Source organism: Vulpes vulpes, chromosome 4 (genome assembly GCF_048418805.1).
Source record: "Vulpes vulpes isolate BD-2025 chromosome 4, VulVul3, whole genome shotgun sequence".
In the NCBI taxonomy this organism is placed as follows: domain Eukaryota; kingdom Metazoa; phylum Chordata; class Mammalia; order Carnivora; family Canidae; genus Vulpes; species Vulpes vulpes.
Window position 1 is genome coordinate 131,015,282 of NC_132783.1, and position 15,040 is coordinate 131,030,321.

The 15,040-nt window shown below is 47.7% G+C and overlaps 2 protein-coding genes across 5 annotated transcripts in view; one reads left to right on the plus strand and one right to left on the minus strand.

The window, feature by feature from the left end:
- SKP2 (S-phase kinase associated protein 2) overlaps window positions 1-14,197 on the minus strand; it is a 33,480-nt gene extending 19,283 nt beyond the window's left edge. The window contains exons 1-3 of the mRNA XM_026016699.2: window positions 13,902-14,197; window positions 13,163-13,434; window positions 1,768-1,879 (exon numbers count right to left, since the gene is read on the minus strand). Of these exons, the coding sequence (XP_025872484.1) occupies window positions 1,768-1,879; window positions 13,163-13,434; window positions 13,902-13,945 (428 nt within the window). The 5' untranslated portion in view covers window positions 13,946-14,197. The remainder of the gene's footprint in view (window positions 1-1,767; window positions 1,880-13,162; window positions 13,435-13,901) is intronic.
- Window positions 14,198-14,220: 23 nt separating this feature from the next.
- LMBRD2 (LMBR1 domain containing 2) overlaps window positions 14,221-15,040 on the plus strand; it is a 43,490-nt gene continuing 42,670 nt past the window's right edge. For 3 of the 4 annotated variants that reach the window (XM_072757095.1, XM_072757094.1, XM_072757096.1), the window contains exon 1: window positions 14,222-14,611. The gene's annotated coding sequence lies outside the window, so the exon portion shown is untranslated. Of the gene's footprint in view, window positions 14,612-15,040 lie in introns of all 4 variants that reach the window. The other variant, XM_072757093.1, reaches the window with a different exon arrangement.

Consider the following 15,040-nt stretch of genomic DNA (forward strand, 5'->3'; position numbering starts at 1 on the left):
TAGTTAAGTTTTTGGGGAGTCAAAAGTCCTAAGTGGATTTTCAACTGAGCAGGTGCCCCCTAATCCAGGCACCAGGTTGTTCAAGGGTCAACTATACTTCATTAAGAAATAGCACTATCAAATGTCTATTAGGAAAAATGAACCCTACAAAGGAGTTCGGCTATTATACCCTTTAAGCTTGAAAACAAATGTATATACATGCATAGAAATATATGTATATGTATGAACTACTGTGCAAGGAAAAAGGAAAAATATTGCTTAGATTTTAGACAGTGCTTGTAAAGTAAAAATGAAGTCCTCAAAGGTATTAAACAGGACACTAAGGGACCTTTAACAGCCACAGATTAATTCAACTTAACAAAAAAAAGAAAACATGAGATCAAGCACAGAGGGAACATTTTAAATGCCTACGAGAATTTTATTTTTTGATACTGCTTGAAATAAGCAGACAACTGGCAGGGCTTTGAAATAACTCTGCATAAAGAAACGGTCAATATGTGGTGTGACCTCTATTATCAAGAAGGCAGGGCTTCATAGATGCCGGCTATTACTTGTATGACAACTGAGATGAACATTAACAGACTCTGCGCAAGGAGGACGACTGGCTGAAAGAGAAAATCACTATGGGGTCACTGGGGGCGGGATCAGTGCAACCACCACTCCGTGTGTGCATACCTCCCCAGGGCTCTTCTCAGCAAAGAGCCCACTCCTGCAAATGCCTGCCGTGTCTTATGGCCCACACAGCCCTGAAAGGGGAGGGGAAGGAGCTCTTGCCCTCTCAGTGAGAGCCCTAGATACATGGAGGGAGACGAGAGACACATGCCTGTAAGCACAAAGGATGGCTAGTGGTGGGCTGGAAGATGACAAGTGGTACAGAGGGAAAAAAAGTTCAAAATGAAAAACAGTCTTCCCCTCAACCCCATCCCAGCTAGCCTGTTACTGCCTTCCAGCACACCGAGACGTTGCATATGCAGCTCACTGTGCAAACCTGAAAGTGGTGCCCCCAACCTGCCATGCGCCGCACGATTCCACGAGCCAGCCAGCATCTTCCTATTTCACCCTTAAACTGCCCTGTCTGGAAGGTACTATGATCTTCACGGTATATACGGGTGGATGGAGGCTCAGAAGTGTCAAGTACGTCCCCAGGTCACATAGAGCATTAAGTGGCAGAGAATGGTTCACAATGCCTGTGCTCCCCACCGTGCTCCCTGCCCTGCCCCCATGTGTGAGGACTGGTGTGAGGAGTGGCCAGGCCTTTATGCAGCCCTGTAGCCCCCCACTTCTAGTGCTCCATTGCCTGGTCCAGAGTCAGCATCCAATAAGCACAGAAATACAGAAAAAAGAAGTTGGCAGAGGTGGGTAAGTTTACACCTCCAGGGGCCTCCTCCCTTCCACCTGAAATGACGACATTGATGGTTAATAAAAATACGAAGACACCTAGTCTGCTCTGTGCTACTACATTTTTCTCGGTGTTTAGTTTCACTAGGCCCACATGAATACATACATAACCTTCCCCTTCTCCCACGTAAATGCCAAAAGAGGGCAGCCCGGGTAGCTCAGCAGTTTAGCGCCGCCTTCTGCCCAGGGCGTGATCCTGGAGACCCGGGATCCAGTTGCACGTCAGGCACCCCGCATGGAGCCTGCTTCTCCCTCTACCTGTGTCTCTGCCTCTCTCTCTCTCTCTCTGTGTCTCTCATGAATAAATAAACAAAATCTTAAAAAAAAAAAAAAAAACCACAAATGCCAAGAGAGGTGAAAAATACTTACGCTAGGTGATACCACCTCTTACAAACACTAGAGACCTTCAGGAGTTCAGGGAGGCACAGACAGGAAAAGATTCCTAAGAGCAGCTCATCTGGAAGTGAGTCCCAGGAAACACCTTTAAGGGAGGGAAAACATAAATGTGTTTTCTCATTGTCATTCTTTTACCGATCAAGTCTACTGAGTCTTTTCATGCAGGTCAAGGATACACAATATTAGAAGGGGAATGTAACACTAATCGAATGACTCATCCTACCATTGTTTTTCTGTTCATCTGCGGTCAGCACAGCACTTTCCCAGCAAAGGAGAAGAGACAAAACCAAGAACACTCTTCCAATCGTTTTTGCCTTCAGCACCAGCCAACCACCCTTAGGCAGACACTATGTTAACGGGTGGTCCAGAGCAAGTCCCCACCCCCTCAAGTAGCATACATACAACAGTGTCTAAGGTAGGATGCCTCTGGTGGCTGGGAAATGCCTCGTTTCTCTCAGAAGTGGATTCGGGGGGTGATTTCCCTGTAGTGACCTTATCTAAAAGGCAAATTCTCCTTTTTCTCCTTTTTCTTTCAGATTTACAGAAAGCACTCAAGTCAATTGGCCTGGCCTAACAAGTGCAATTCCCAATGGGAGCTTTCATGTACCTCTCTACTTACTATGCTGCCAGGAGGCACTTTGGGTGTTGGGGGGAGAGCAGGAAATCAGACAAAGCACTTTAGCTTCGTGGAGCTAGTGGCAGGAAATGATCACATATTAAAAAAACACATAAGTAAATTACATGATATGTAAAAACTGAATAGTGCCATGCAGAAAAACTGAGCAGGGTAAAGGAGAGGATAGGAAGTAAGGGGGCCAGTGTTCCAAATCTCAACACAGCGGTCAAGGAAGGCCTTACTGAGAGTGATCTCCAAGCAAAGGCTTGAGAAAGTGAGGGAGCCAGCCCTGTGAGTACCCTCAGGGTGTTCTAGATACAGGGAACAGCATGTCTGTTTGGGGAACAGCAAGGTCAGTGTAGAAAAAGAGCGAGCAGGAGGTGACAGAAGATGAGGTAGAGAAGCAAGAGGGGGCGGGTCACGCAGGACCTTGTACATCATGATGAGGACTTTGGCTTTGACTCTGAATGTCATGCGGAACCACTAGAGGGTTCTGAGCATAGAAAGTTCTAAAAGAACTGCTCGGGCTGCTGTGTTAAAAATAAAAAAACTGGTGGGGGAAAAAGGTAGATACAATTAAGATCAGGTTTTTTTGTCTCACAAAAGCAATTTCCAAATAGAATTCTCACATATGAACATACACAGAATAACCCACAAGAGCAGGATAATAGGACGATGGCCCTAAGATAAGAAGAGTAATTACTTAGACTAGTTCAGTAACTCGCCTTCCCACCCTCTGCCCCCAATTGCACTTATACACCAAGCCTAATGCTAGCCTCTCCCCTCTGTGATGGTTCACTTTACGTGTCAACCTCACTGGGTCGAGGGGTACCCAGAGATCTGTCTCGACACTATTCTAGGTGTGTCTGGGTTACTGCAGAAGATGAACGTGTGAGTCTGTCCACCGAGAAATGCAAATTCCCTTCTCCAAGGCCCGATGGGAACTAAAGGCAGATGAAGGGAGAACTGGCTTTTTCCCTGCCTTTGAGCTGAGACGTGGATCTCCTCCTGCCTTCAGAACTGGACTGGTACTTAACTGTCTGCTCTCCTGGTTCCCAGGCCTTTGGACTGTGGACCTTGGGACTTTTCAGCTTCCATAACTATGTGAGCCAATTCCTTGGAATAAGTCTCCCTATGTCTCCTACTTGTTCTACATCTCTGGGGAACCCTGATTATAACACACTGTCCCTTCCCAGCTAAAAGCTTGAGTCAGTATTCGCTGCACAGGTACACTGAACCAGGCTCTGTGGAGAACATGATGGAGAAAAGCCTTGAGGAGGGTGAAAAACGTAGCACTTGCTGCCTCTGGGTGGTACTCTTGGGCAATCTTTCTAAAAGAATCATGCCCTTCCCTCAATCAGAACCTTTCAGGAGTGCTCCCCAAACATGCAGCCTGAAGTCCAAAGTACTTGGCATGAAATTCAAAGCTTCCATGGCAGGGCCCCCACTCACTTTTCTAAGTTCATTATCTAGAAATATGTTCCAGCCATTTGGACCTACTTGTAATTCTCAGAATGAGTCATTCTGTGCCACATCTCAATGGCCCTGTACTCACTGTGCCTGCCTCTCACTGCTATTAATTTAAAATCAAGTTGCTGTTAAAGCCCCAGTGCCTATGGAAGGCTTCCCATGACATCACCAAGAGTAGGTCACCTTTTTTTTAAACCACAGTTGTATTATTGACTTACTCATCTGTTTAGCCTCTGCCCTTGCTGGGGCCCTGAGTTCTTGAGAACAAAAATATGATTTTTCTATTAATAATCTTTGTATTTCCAGGAACTAGCACAATGTCTGATACGTTCATCCATGCATGTTTTTATTGAACGTGTAGCATATGCAGGTGTCTGTTCTACAAAGATGAATAAGGGATGGCCAGCTCAGAGTCAGAGACACAAACAGGATGTTTCAGTAAAGTATCATAATGGGCTGCAAGAGGGTTCATGGTGCGGTGTTGTGCAGGGTATGATGGTAGAGCAGTGATCAGGGAAGCCTTCCTGGAAGAAATGACCTCTATTGAAAAATGAGGAGATACACAGCTGCTCAATGAATGCCCTGCTCTCTGGAGGACAAAATGAATCACTGTGGCCCTGAAACCAGGGGTAAACAGGTGAAGGCAGATCCCCCACGCTGACCCTGGACCAGATGCTGGGGAGGCAGCCAGAGACGACCCTGAAGCATGTCAGTGTGGCAACAACCCTCCATCACCACAACAAGACTCCTCCAAGGTTAGCTTGGAGGACGGAGGTTCTCAAACAGGGCTCTTGCCCTGCTTCCCAAACTGGGAAAAAGTTGATAGATATGCTTTTCTTGAGTTTTCCTTCCATTAATTCTTAACTCCCTGACCTCTGCTGCCTCTTGCCCCTGTAGATCAGATTTTAGCATTTGATTTGGCAAAAGATGACACAGTTATTTTGAGTCTAGTATGCTGAGACTGCACTACGATCCATAAGCCCATCGGGACACCAGGTGCTTGGCCTCTCCCAGTGAGAACTGCTGGAAACAGCCACAGCTTCGATGGGAATGTCCTGCGGGTGCCCTAAGGCTGTGAAGCTTGGGTAAGTCACCCAATTCCTCGGGGTCGGTTTCTTCATCTGCAGAGAATGGGAATAAAGGGATTTATTTTGCCAAGTTTTTCCCTGTGAAGACTAAACAACGTAAGGGAAGGGACCAAGCAGCAGAGTCAAACTTCCCTTCTCCTTCTTGACTCTATTTCTCTCCTCTCTTCATTAAATCTGCGCCTTCACCTTTTGTGAGGATCTCTTCTTTTCAGTGCTGCTTGGAATCTTCACCTCTTTGAAAACACACTAGGTTTTAACAGGGTTGGGACAAGGGCTATGTGGTGTGACTTCCCAAGAGCCCCAAAGAGCACTCTATCTAAGTTTAGGATCTCTAGAAGCAGATCCAGAGGACCTGAATTCAAATAGTTTATTGGGTAAGTAATCCCAGGAAGTATGGGAGAGTGAAGAGACATGGAAGGGAAGGAAGCTGACTTGGGGTATTTGAATAAGCAGGTTATCACCATGGCCAAGTGGAGTTCAAGTCTGTTGGGGACTCCAGGAGATGCCACAGCACCTGCCCCAGAGCTGTCCCAGCTAAGGGCACGGATGGTGGGGTATTAACCCACCAACAACTGTCAGTCACTGGGTGAAGACATCAGGGAGCAGGGCAGGAATGTTAACTCTCCACATACCTGCCCAGAGAGAGGTGTCAGGCAGTCCCATCTGCATGCAGGAGAAAGCCTTCAGTATTTTTTTTTTTTTAAAGATTTTTTTATTCATTCATGAGAGACAGAGAGAGAGAGAGAGAGACAGAGAGTCAGAGACACAGGCAGAGGGAGAAACAGGCTCCATGAAGGGAGCCCGATGTGGGACTCGATCCTGGGTCCCCAGGATCAGGCCCTGGGCTGAAGGCAGCACTAAACCGCTGAGCCACCAGGGCTGCCTAAGCCTTCGGTATTTAAGAGTGCTCAGCTTCAAGGGACTATGGACAGGGGGCCATGTGTCCACTCAAAATGGTGGGAAAAGACATTAGGGACGCTTGTAGTGAGGGGCAGGGCTGGAGAAATGAATTAACGCACCTTGTGCTTATTTTGTTGGGTACACATAAGGCATCAGAAACAATGAGAACAAGGGGGATCTCTGGGTGCTCAATGCTTTGGCGTCTGCCTTCGGTCCAGGGCCTGATCCTGGAGACCCGGGATCGAGTCCCACGTCAGGCTCCCTACATGGGGCCTGCTTCTCCCTCTGCCTGTGTCTCTGCCTCTCTCTCTCTCTGTGTGTCTCTCTGTCTCTCATGAATAAATGAATAAAATCTTAAAAAAAAAAAAGAAAGAAAGAAAGAAAGAAAGAAAGAAAGAACGAACGAACAAGATGAGCTAGGTAATTAAAATGCTAGGAGGAAAACTAGTCCCAGCGATGCAGGCAGAGGTTTGCAGAAGACACCAAAGCCAGGCACCGAACCCAGCCAGTAAGGTAACACGAGAATGAGGAGCGCCTTGTATTGCGACTTCCATCTTCATCCGTCCCAACTCCTACTCGTTCATCCTTCGGATCTCAGCTTAAACGTCACCCCCTCAGAGGAGTTTTCCCCGACCACTGCTGCCCCCAGATCCAGATCTGCATACCGAGCACACAGCACAATACCCGGCCCATAGGCTTCAATATAGGGCTAGATCTAGTATACCTTTTACTTTCCCTTCATGCAATCGGCCAATGTGCTAATTTTGTATTTGTGTGACTGGTCAACCTTTGCTAACCTATAACTCTTACACACCCAGTGCCTAGGGGAGAGCCTGGCAACGAGTATCAGAAAATGCTCAACTGATATTTCACAAAGGAATGACTGACACCCAAGAGAAGAATGCTGGCTTTATTCTATAGACAGTCAAGACTGCTGCCTCTTTGAACCAGCCAGCTTCCTCATTTGCAGAATGATAAGGCTGGCTTCAACACACATTCCTGGGTGCCTAATTAATGCGCTAGTGCTGGGAGCTGGGTGTAAGCCACAGTCCCTGCCCAGCAGCCTCACCTGGAAACAAACTAATAAATACATAACCTTACATTTAAAAACTGCCATTTGGGGATCCCTGGGTGGCTCAGCGGTTAAACGCCTGCCTTCAGCCCAGGGCGTGATCCTGGAGTCCCGGGATTGAGTCCCACGTCAGGCTTTCTGCGCGGAGCCTGCTTCTCCCTCTGCCTGTGTCTCTGCCTCTCTCTTTCTCTCTCTCATGAATAAATAAATAAAATCTTTAAAAAAAAATTAAAAAAATAAAAACTGCCATTTACTGAAAACCCTAAAAAGTCTCAAGCATTTATTCAAGCACACTGACTCTACATGCAGCAACCCTGTATACTCAGCAGGATGCCATTTCACCGATGAGGAAACTGGTCTCACCAAGCTGGTATCAACTATTAGGTGGCAGAGCCAGGAGGCAAAGTTGGGGCTGCTCTATGAGCACGCCAAAGCCCCACGCGCCGAGGTGCAGGTACAAAGACGCAAGAGTGGATGTCTGAAGGCTGGCCGGGTAGCGGAGGGCACTGTACCCACAAGGCAATGACATGGCACCGTTGGGTGTCCAGGGCGTGAGGCTGAAGACCAAAGCCCAGGGCACAAAGGTCATGTCCCCGGGGGTCAGTACAGAGTAGTCTTTGACGTGGGGTAGGGGCTTAGAAGGAGATGCGACTGTGACAAAAGAGACAAGGTCTCACAACCAGTAAGTGGCAGGGTGGGGACTCAACCCTAGGTCTGACTCCAAATGATGCCCTTCCGACCACAGGAGGCTCTAACATTCTACGCTCTCCCCTGTTCTGAGTACCTGACGTTCCCCAAGGTCAGGGAAGGTAAGAACTACACCTGGCTTGCTACGGAAAAAGAACTCAAATTAGGGCGAGGGAGGGCAGGCAGGGAGAGAGAGTAAAACAAAGACGCTGAGAGCCATCCAGGAGGCTGGGTACCAACGGCGGAGACAATGCCTGGCCTCAGCTGGCAGCCAAGTGCCCGGGGCTCCCTCAGTGGACCAGAGGACACTGATTGGCAGGGCCTGAGCCTGAGATTGGCTGCTGTCCAAGCAGATGGAGCAGAAATCTGTCTTCCAGCTCCAGTGGCTGGCATCCAGGCTTATGATATGCTTAATCTAATTTTACTTGCCATATTTAATTCTCAAAACATCAACCATCTGTTTCCTGGATTCCTGACTACTCTGTGGTCTGGTCTGTTTGCCTGAGTGGATGGGAGGGTCCAGAGCCTTCTTTCCTCCACTCACCTCTTCTAAACTCTCCAAGGGTGCACACCGGCCCCTCACAGCAAAGGAAACAATTATTCAAACCCACAGCAGCTGCTCTTCAACTACATGAAGGCAGTTAAACAGTCTTTGGGGCCGTGAACAGGGTGAACACTGGCCAGATTCACAAACCTGCTAGTCGTCATCCTTGGCCACTGTCACTTCCACTTCTCCCCTCACGTGCAATCCCAGCTGTCCACGTCTGTAACCTCACTGCTGCCTAGGCCTCAAACTCCTCTGGGGAGAGTGGCTTAGTGGAGAGTTTTCTATGTGGGAGATCTCTGTGATCTAGGGACCGATCTTTCTTATTTACTGCTTGGAACATCTCACCTACACTCAGATTCAAGTTAAAATTCCAAATCTTAATCATAAGCAAAAGTCCTCGACTCTTAAAACTGCTCCTCTTCTTAATCATGGATAAACAAATCATGCGTGAGGAATAAGCAGGCACTGGTGCTCACACTTACTGTTTTTCATGCTGAAGGGTGGGGGCTCTGTTTGCTCATGCTAGCTTGTTTCAAGTATTAACAATCTATGCTTCCTTTCTGGGAAACCACGAACGTTCTGCTTTGCTGGGATGAGTTTTCCTTCCTCTGCCCACAAATCATAAAAACACTAGACCATACTAACTTGGTATTTTTGGGTTTTGTTTTGGCTAAGTGGGCAAAACTTTTAAAAAAGCAAACCACAGCAAGACAAAAACAGAGTCCTCAATGGACCCCTTCAGTCTTTGTGTAAGAGACTTGCTCAACCCTGAAATGTGGGAACAGCAGTAGAGAAACCATGGAAGTTGTGATTTAGAGAATAAGGTATAATACACATGCTCTATATGAGATCGGAGAGCAAGGTCTTTTGTCTGATATGGTCACTGCCGTATTCCTAATCTCTACAATGCTCAATAACCACTTGTTGAATGAATAAATGAAAGGAAGCTACAGGACCGAGAAAAGAGGCCTCAAAGGGCCACATAAATATGGCTTTTACAAAGCTGAGCTTTGGGAGCTACAGGCTAAGATTCACTGGTGAGTCATGAAATCAATTCAGTTTGAGCAGCACTGTTTGATAAGAATGGAATGGAACAGGATAGGAAGTATCTTAGGGGAAATATAGTTTTGTGAAATTTGTGTTTCAGGCACACACCCAGGTCTGCAACCTAAAATACATTTATTACTGGTTAAGAAAAAAAATTGGAGGAAAAATGTTTGCCTGGGGACGTTAAAAAGCAGATTCTCAGGCTCAAGACAGGACTTCTTAAATCAGAATCTCAGGAATTTTGCACTTTGAACAAATTCCTCTGGGGTATCAGCAGACACTATACTTTAAGACTCTTGAGTCTGAGAACCACTGCAGGATCTGGAATGTCAAGCAGTGTAACAGCTATGGAAAAGCTAATCAACAAATTAGTTCAATAGTGTTTTCATGGCCATCCTGTTTGTAGGGGGTGGGAAGAAAAGGGACCAGGACAGGCATTTAATGATCAGGAATAGAATGCAATTGTCCTCTTTGTGTCTATTATTAACCTCACTAATGGGCCACTTACTTCCAACTCCTTGCATACACTCACCCCCGAGGGCCCAACAGACCTGTCCTGATAAGGCTCTGCCACAGTTTTTATCTTCCAAAATGAAAAGATGATGAGGATTTAGTCACCAGATGTGTGTGTCTGGCTTGGGGCCTGCAGGGAGGCTGCTGAGTGAAGAATCAGGAAAAACTCTCAGCCTAGCGCCACTGTCATCAGATCGCTGCATAAAGCAGGTGTGGCCTTTGCTACCCTAATCCTGGCAGAGCTGTCAGCCACCTGTCCTGACAACTGCAGACAAGACTCCCTGGAATGATGATCCAGATACATGGAGGCCTAGGCTCCTGGAGGCCCACTGGGAATTCTCTGCGCCAGCTGTCCTCATCCTGCATCAGTGAACCCACCTCTTCAGCTCTGCCCCGATGAACCAATCCATACTGTGTATAATTTCATGCACATACTATGTATCCTATTAGCTTCCTTCTCTGCCTCTCTCTCAGATAGCAACAAACATAAAACTTGTTTCTCTTCCCACTTCAGATACACACACACACACACACACACACACACACACACACAATCTAGACTCCTTGACTGAACTGTTTCTAGATCTTTCTCTTTCCTCAGAGCCTCCACTTTTGCTAAATAGGAGGAGAAAGATTGTCTATGTCCACTGGTAATCACCTTGGAAATCCTTCTGCACCTGGGAAGCCTCACCTGGCTCAATTTGGCAAAAGGGGTTCCCTTCCTCTGGCCTCCTAAGGCACTGATTCCCTTAACTACTCATCGGTTGCCACCATCTTTTGCTGTGGGCCCAACTTGACTCCTAACTTCCTGCAAACCAACAACCATCCCTCCATCTTCTGTAGTGCTTTACCTAAAAAATGATTTTTTTAATTTATACATCTCTCTCTGTGTACAACTATGGAAGGACAGAGGAATCACGTTCAACACTGAAAAGCAACCAGCATAAGACAAATTACTTAAAACCTGCCCCTCTTAGCAGAAAGTTTCTTTCACCACATTTGGCTGGTCAAGCAGCAAATGGCTAGTGCTGTATTGCAGATACTAAAAATAACATTAAATTCTTTTTTTTTTTTTTAAGATTTTATTTATTTATTCCTGAGAGACATAGAGAGAGGCAGAGACACAGGCAGAGGGAGAAGCGGGCTCCATGCAGGGAGCCCAATGTAGGACTCGATCCCAGGTCTCCAGGATCACACCCTGGGCTGAAGGCAGGCGCTAAACCGCTGAGCCACACAGGGATCCCCTAACATTAAGTTCTGAAGAAAAAAAAAAAAACCTACACTAACAAAGTCAAGCTAACCGGATTAAAGACAAAAGAAAAAGTGAAGTAGCTTCCCAAATGTGTGTCAGAAATTTTGTTGGCCAAGTTAACTAGGTTTATTTATTGTGTGTTATGAGCACACAGCATACTAAGAGCTTCATGTGCATTCTTTCACTTAATCTTCACACCAACCCATGAAGTGGGTATTATTATTCCATTTCACAAGAGAAACGAAGACACAGAGAGTTCATATAACTTCCCATGGCTGGTAAACAGCATAATTAGGATGTAACGTCAGATCCGTCTGACTTCACCACAATCCTTTATTGCCTAATTAATTCACCCCCTCTCCTGATGTAGATTTCCAGATCATAACCTGCCGGTTCTCTTTTCCAGTGAAAAAGTCAAAACCAAGAAACAATAGATTTTTTTTTTTTTTTAAAGCAAAGCAACCAACTAACCCTTCTTCAAAGAAAGTCTGGTGGGAGAACTGAGGAATATACTTATTACCGTGGCTCTGCAAGACTTCATCTTAATTTCTTTTAATCTGCCTCTTATTCTTCCCCTATCACCCACCCAATTCCTGTTTAGGGTCCGATCGCCTCCTCTACAGACGACTTCAATAGCCTCCTGATTCCGTCAACTCTAATGTCAGAATCCATCCAGATTCTGAGCATATTTCCGAAATATGCTCAGACCTTTTAACAAACCTCTAAGCTTCTATGCGTGACCCCCCCTATAGTTTAATCCATACACATCAGTGTGTCCTTTTAAAAGGTGACATCACAATTTTGCTCAACACCACCTCTAGCCCTATCTCCCACTGCTCTCCCTTTTGCTCAGTCTGCATATGGCTTCCTCCTTCCTTGAGCAAACATGACATGTTTTTGCACCAGGGTCTTTGCACTGCCTTTGTCCTCTGCTTAGAGCGCGCTTCTCCAAGATATTTGCGTGGCACGTTCCTCACACCTCCTGTATGCCTTTGCTTAAAAAGCTTGTGTCTAAGTGAGGCTATCCCTTAATATCTCTTAGTGAGGTTTAAAGTTGTAAACCATCTTCCAACCCCAGGACTTCCAATCTCTCTTGGCTTGTTCTCTACTTGTTTTTGGCCACAGTACTTATCACCTTCTAACATATTATACACCACATTTATTATGTTTATTGCATCCCCCCTCTCAAACAGAAGCTTCATGAGAGCAGGAATGTTTATGTTTTGTTCCCTGCCTTATCCCCAACACATAGAACGATGCCTCCCACATAGCATGTGCTCAGCAAATATTTGCTGGATTAATGTTTTAAATGACTTACTGGCAAGAAAAACTGATAACCCTAAGTCATTGCACTGTGTTTACCCTATGGCTTTTGTACTCTTCGGATTCTGATCCACTCTGGGAGACACTCAATGACATGTCTGAGAAGCCTGGGGAAATGATATGGTGAGTTCTACATCTGAGTCAGTTCACTCTAGCTCTGGGGATGGATCAGGGGAGGATAAGACTGGAATTATGAGTCCATGACAATATTCAGGCAAGAGATAATGAGAGTATGAAAAACATCTAGGAGACAAGAGGGAAACATTCAATGATTGGTTGGGGACTGGAAGATGGTGGGAAGGGACTGGCCCTCAGGTTTCTGGCTGAGTGACTGAACAGATAATGTGGGCAGTAATGGAGACAGACCAAACCAGAAAAATCCCACTTGGGAGGTCCGAGGGATATAAGGCCCTACTCCTAGTTTAACATTCACGTTAGTAGTCCTTTGACAAATAACTAAAGCAATTATGGCAACAAACTCGACCAAAGCTACAGAGCAACAGAATATAAATAACAACAAAAATCCTACAAGATTATTGCTTATGTTCCCATTTAACAATGGCACTGAGCTGGCCTTTGAACACGCAGATTCCCTTCAAAGGGAAGGAGGCAGGAAGATCTTCTGGGTTAAAATTTCACATGGGTTAAAAGTCAATTGTGCACCTGGAAAATATATACCTACCAAGATTCCTGTAGATTTCAGTGACAAAGGGTTGTCCCATTGCTTTGGAAATCGACTTCAGAAGTAGGCAATTTTAAAAGCGTGCCATCCTAAAGATCGCTTAACAAAGATTAGCAATAAATAGTTCAGTCCACTTCTTAAGTGACCGACAGTTTTACCCTCATACCTTACCTGGAAAGCTGTCTCGATTTAGCTTAGGCCTGCGGACTATGACAAAGTCCTTGTCATTCCCCTTGCTTTTCAGCCGTTTTCGGGGCGGGCTCTGAGGGTGGCCCAGATTTGAGAGCAGTTCCTGGGGGATATTCTCACTGTCCACCTCCTCCTTCTCCAGAGCAGAGACCCCCATGCCTGACAGCAGTTCAGAAGTCTTACTAGAATCCCATCCCCACGTGAAGCTGGTGGTAACGTTGCTACTCTGGTCTGGAATCTCCTGGAGGTGTTTCCTGCAGAAATGAACAGCCCCGGTTTCTTTCAAAAACACACCCGTAAATAATTCAAAGATAGGCCTACATGAAACTCTAAGTTATGCAATGCAGAAAACTTTAAGAATTGCATTTTTTTTCAAGTGCCGGCGGCGAGTTTCCAAGAAGGAAAAAAGAAAATAACCGAACAAATCAAAAAGGCTTTTTGATTTACGATCACGGAGAAGGCCTCAAGAATGTCTTAAAGTGGAGGGAACAGACAAGCGGGAGAGCAATCGTACACCGGCAGGAAAGCTCAATAAGGGAAGGCAAAAACCGCACGCTGATCACCGCACTACAGCATCCAGCCACCCACACTTTCCCAAAGAAGGGGCTGAGCAACGATTCAATTACAACATTCACAACAATATTAGCAAGTAGCAATATTCGCGGCCTAAAAGAATTGAGGCGGTTCATTCACTCTCAGCCCCCTTTTGCAATCGGTTTACCTATGCATGGCGTCCACAGCCTCTGGAGTTTTAAACGCGTGCATTAATTGCAGAACTGCACGCCCCCGGGATTCCCGCTTTGGCGCGCGGCGGCTCGAGGCGTGCAGCTCCGACCCCCAGCAGCGAGACCCGCGAACTCTAGCAACGTTCCATCCTCGCCGCGCGCGCAAGGGCTCTTCTACTCGCCCTCCTCCGCCGCCGCCGCCGTCGGCCGCCCCGCTGCCTGCCGGGAACTGTAGTTTCCGTCTTGCCTCGTAGTCCCGCAGGTTCTGCGCGACGTCCTTCCTCGGCTTACTTTACCCGCCTCGGAGATACCCACAAGCCCCCGCGCCCGCGAAGCGGGGCCGTCCACGCGGTAGGCGGGGAAGCGGAAGTGGGCGGCGCTCCGGCTGCCTGGGAAATGTCAGCCGCCTGACTGGGGACGGATTTTGCTTGCCCCGGAGCCTGCAGGCCTTTCTAGTGGTCGTCACCGCCGTCGCCCCGGATCGCCGGTCTCAGGTCCGGGACGGTTGTGGCGGACGCGGGGTTCCCGGTCCTTGTGCGGACGCTGTCTGGCCTGATGGGGAGGGCGTGAGCCCTGTGGGGTCTGCGGTCTGAGGCCGGGCGCTGGCGGAGATCGAGAGGACCTCGGAGACCCCGAGCCGCCGCCGCCACCGCGGGCCTTCGTTCCCGGCCACCGAGTGGAGGCGGCAGCCCGGTCCGCCGGCCAGGTGAGACGATGGGGGCCGCGGGCGTCCCACTTGCTGCCCCCCGCCCCCCCCCGCCCCCGCCGCCGCGAAGCTGCTTCCTCCATCTGGGAGACAGTGACCCTTAGCACTGCGGGTCACCAGGTGCCTGTCCTATAGGCACCTCGGCTTCGAGGTTCCTCCCGAGAACACGCTTGACGTGAGGGGCCAGATGACGCTTATGGAAGCGTTTTGTAAACTAAAGCGCGGTCGGAAGGAGAGGCGGTGGTTTAATTTTAGGGGAGCAGGAGAACACGGCGGTTGCCACGGTGTGCGGTGGGACAGCTGCGCAGCCCCCTGGCAGCCCAGACGAGCTTCGGAAATGCCAGCCCCGGAACAGCTAAGGGGACGGTCGGTAGGTCCGTGAAGGGCTGTGGAGCGCCGCTGGGCTGCTCGCGCTCCGCCGACGACGTC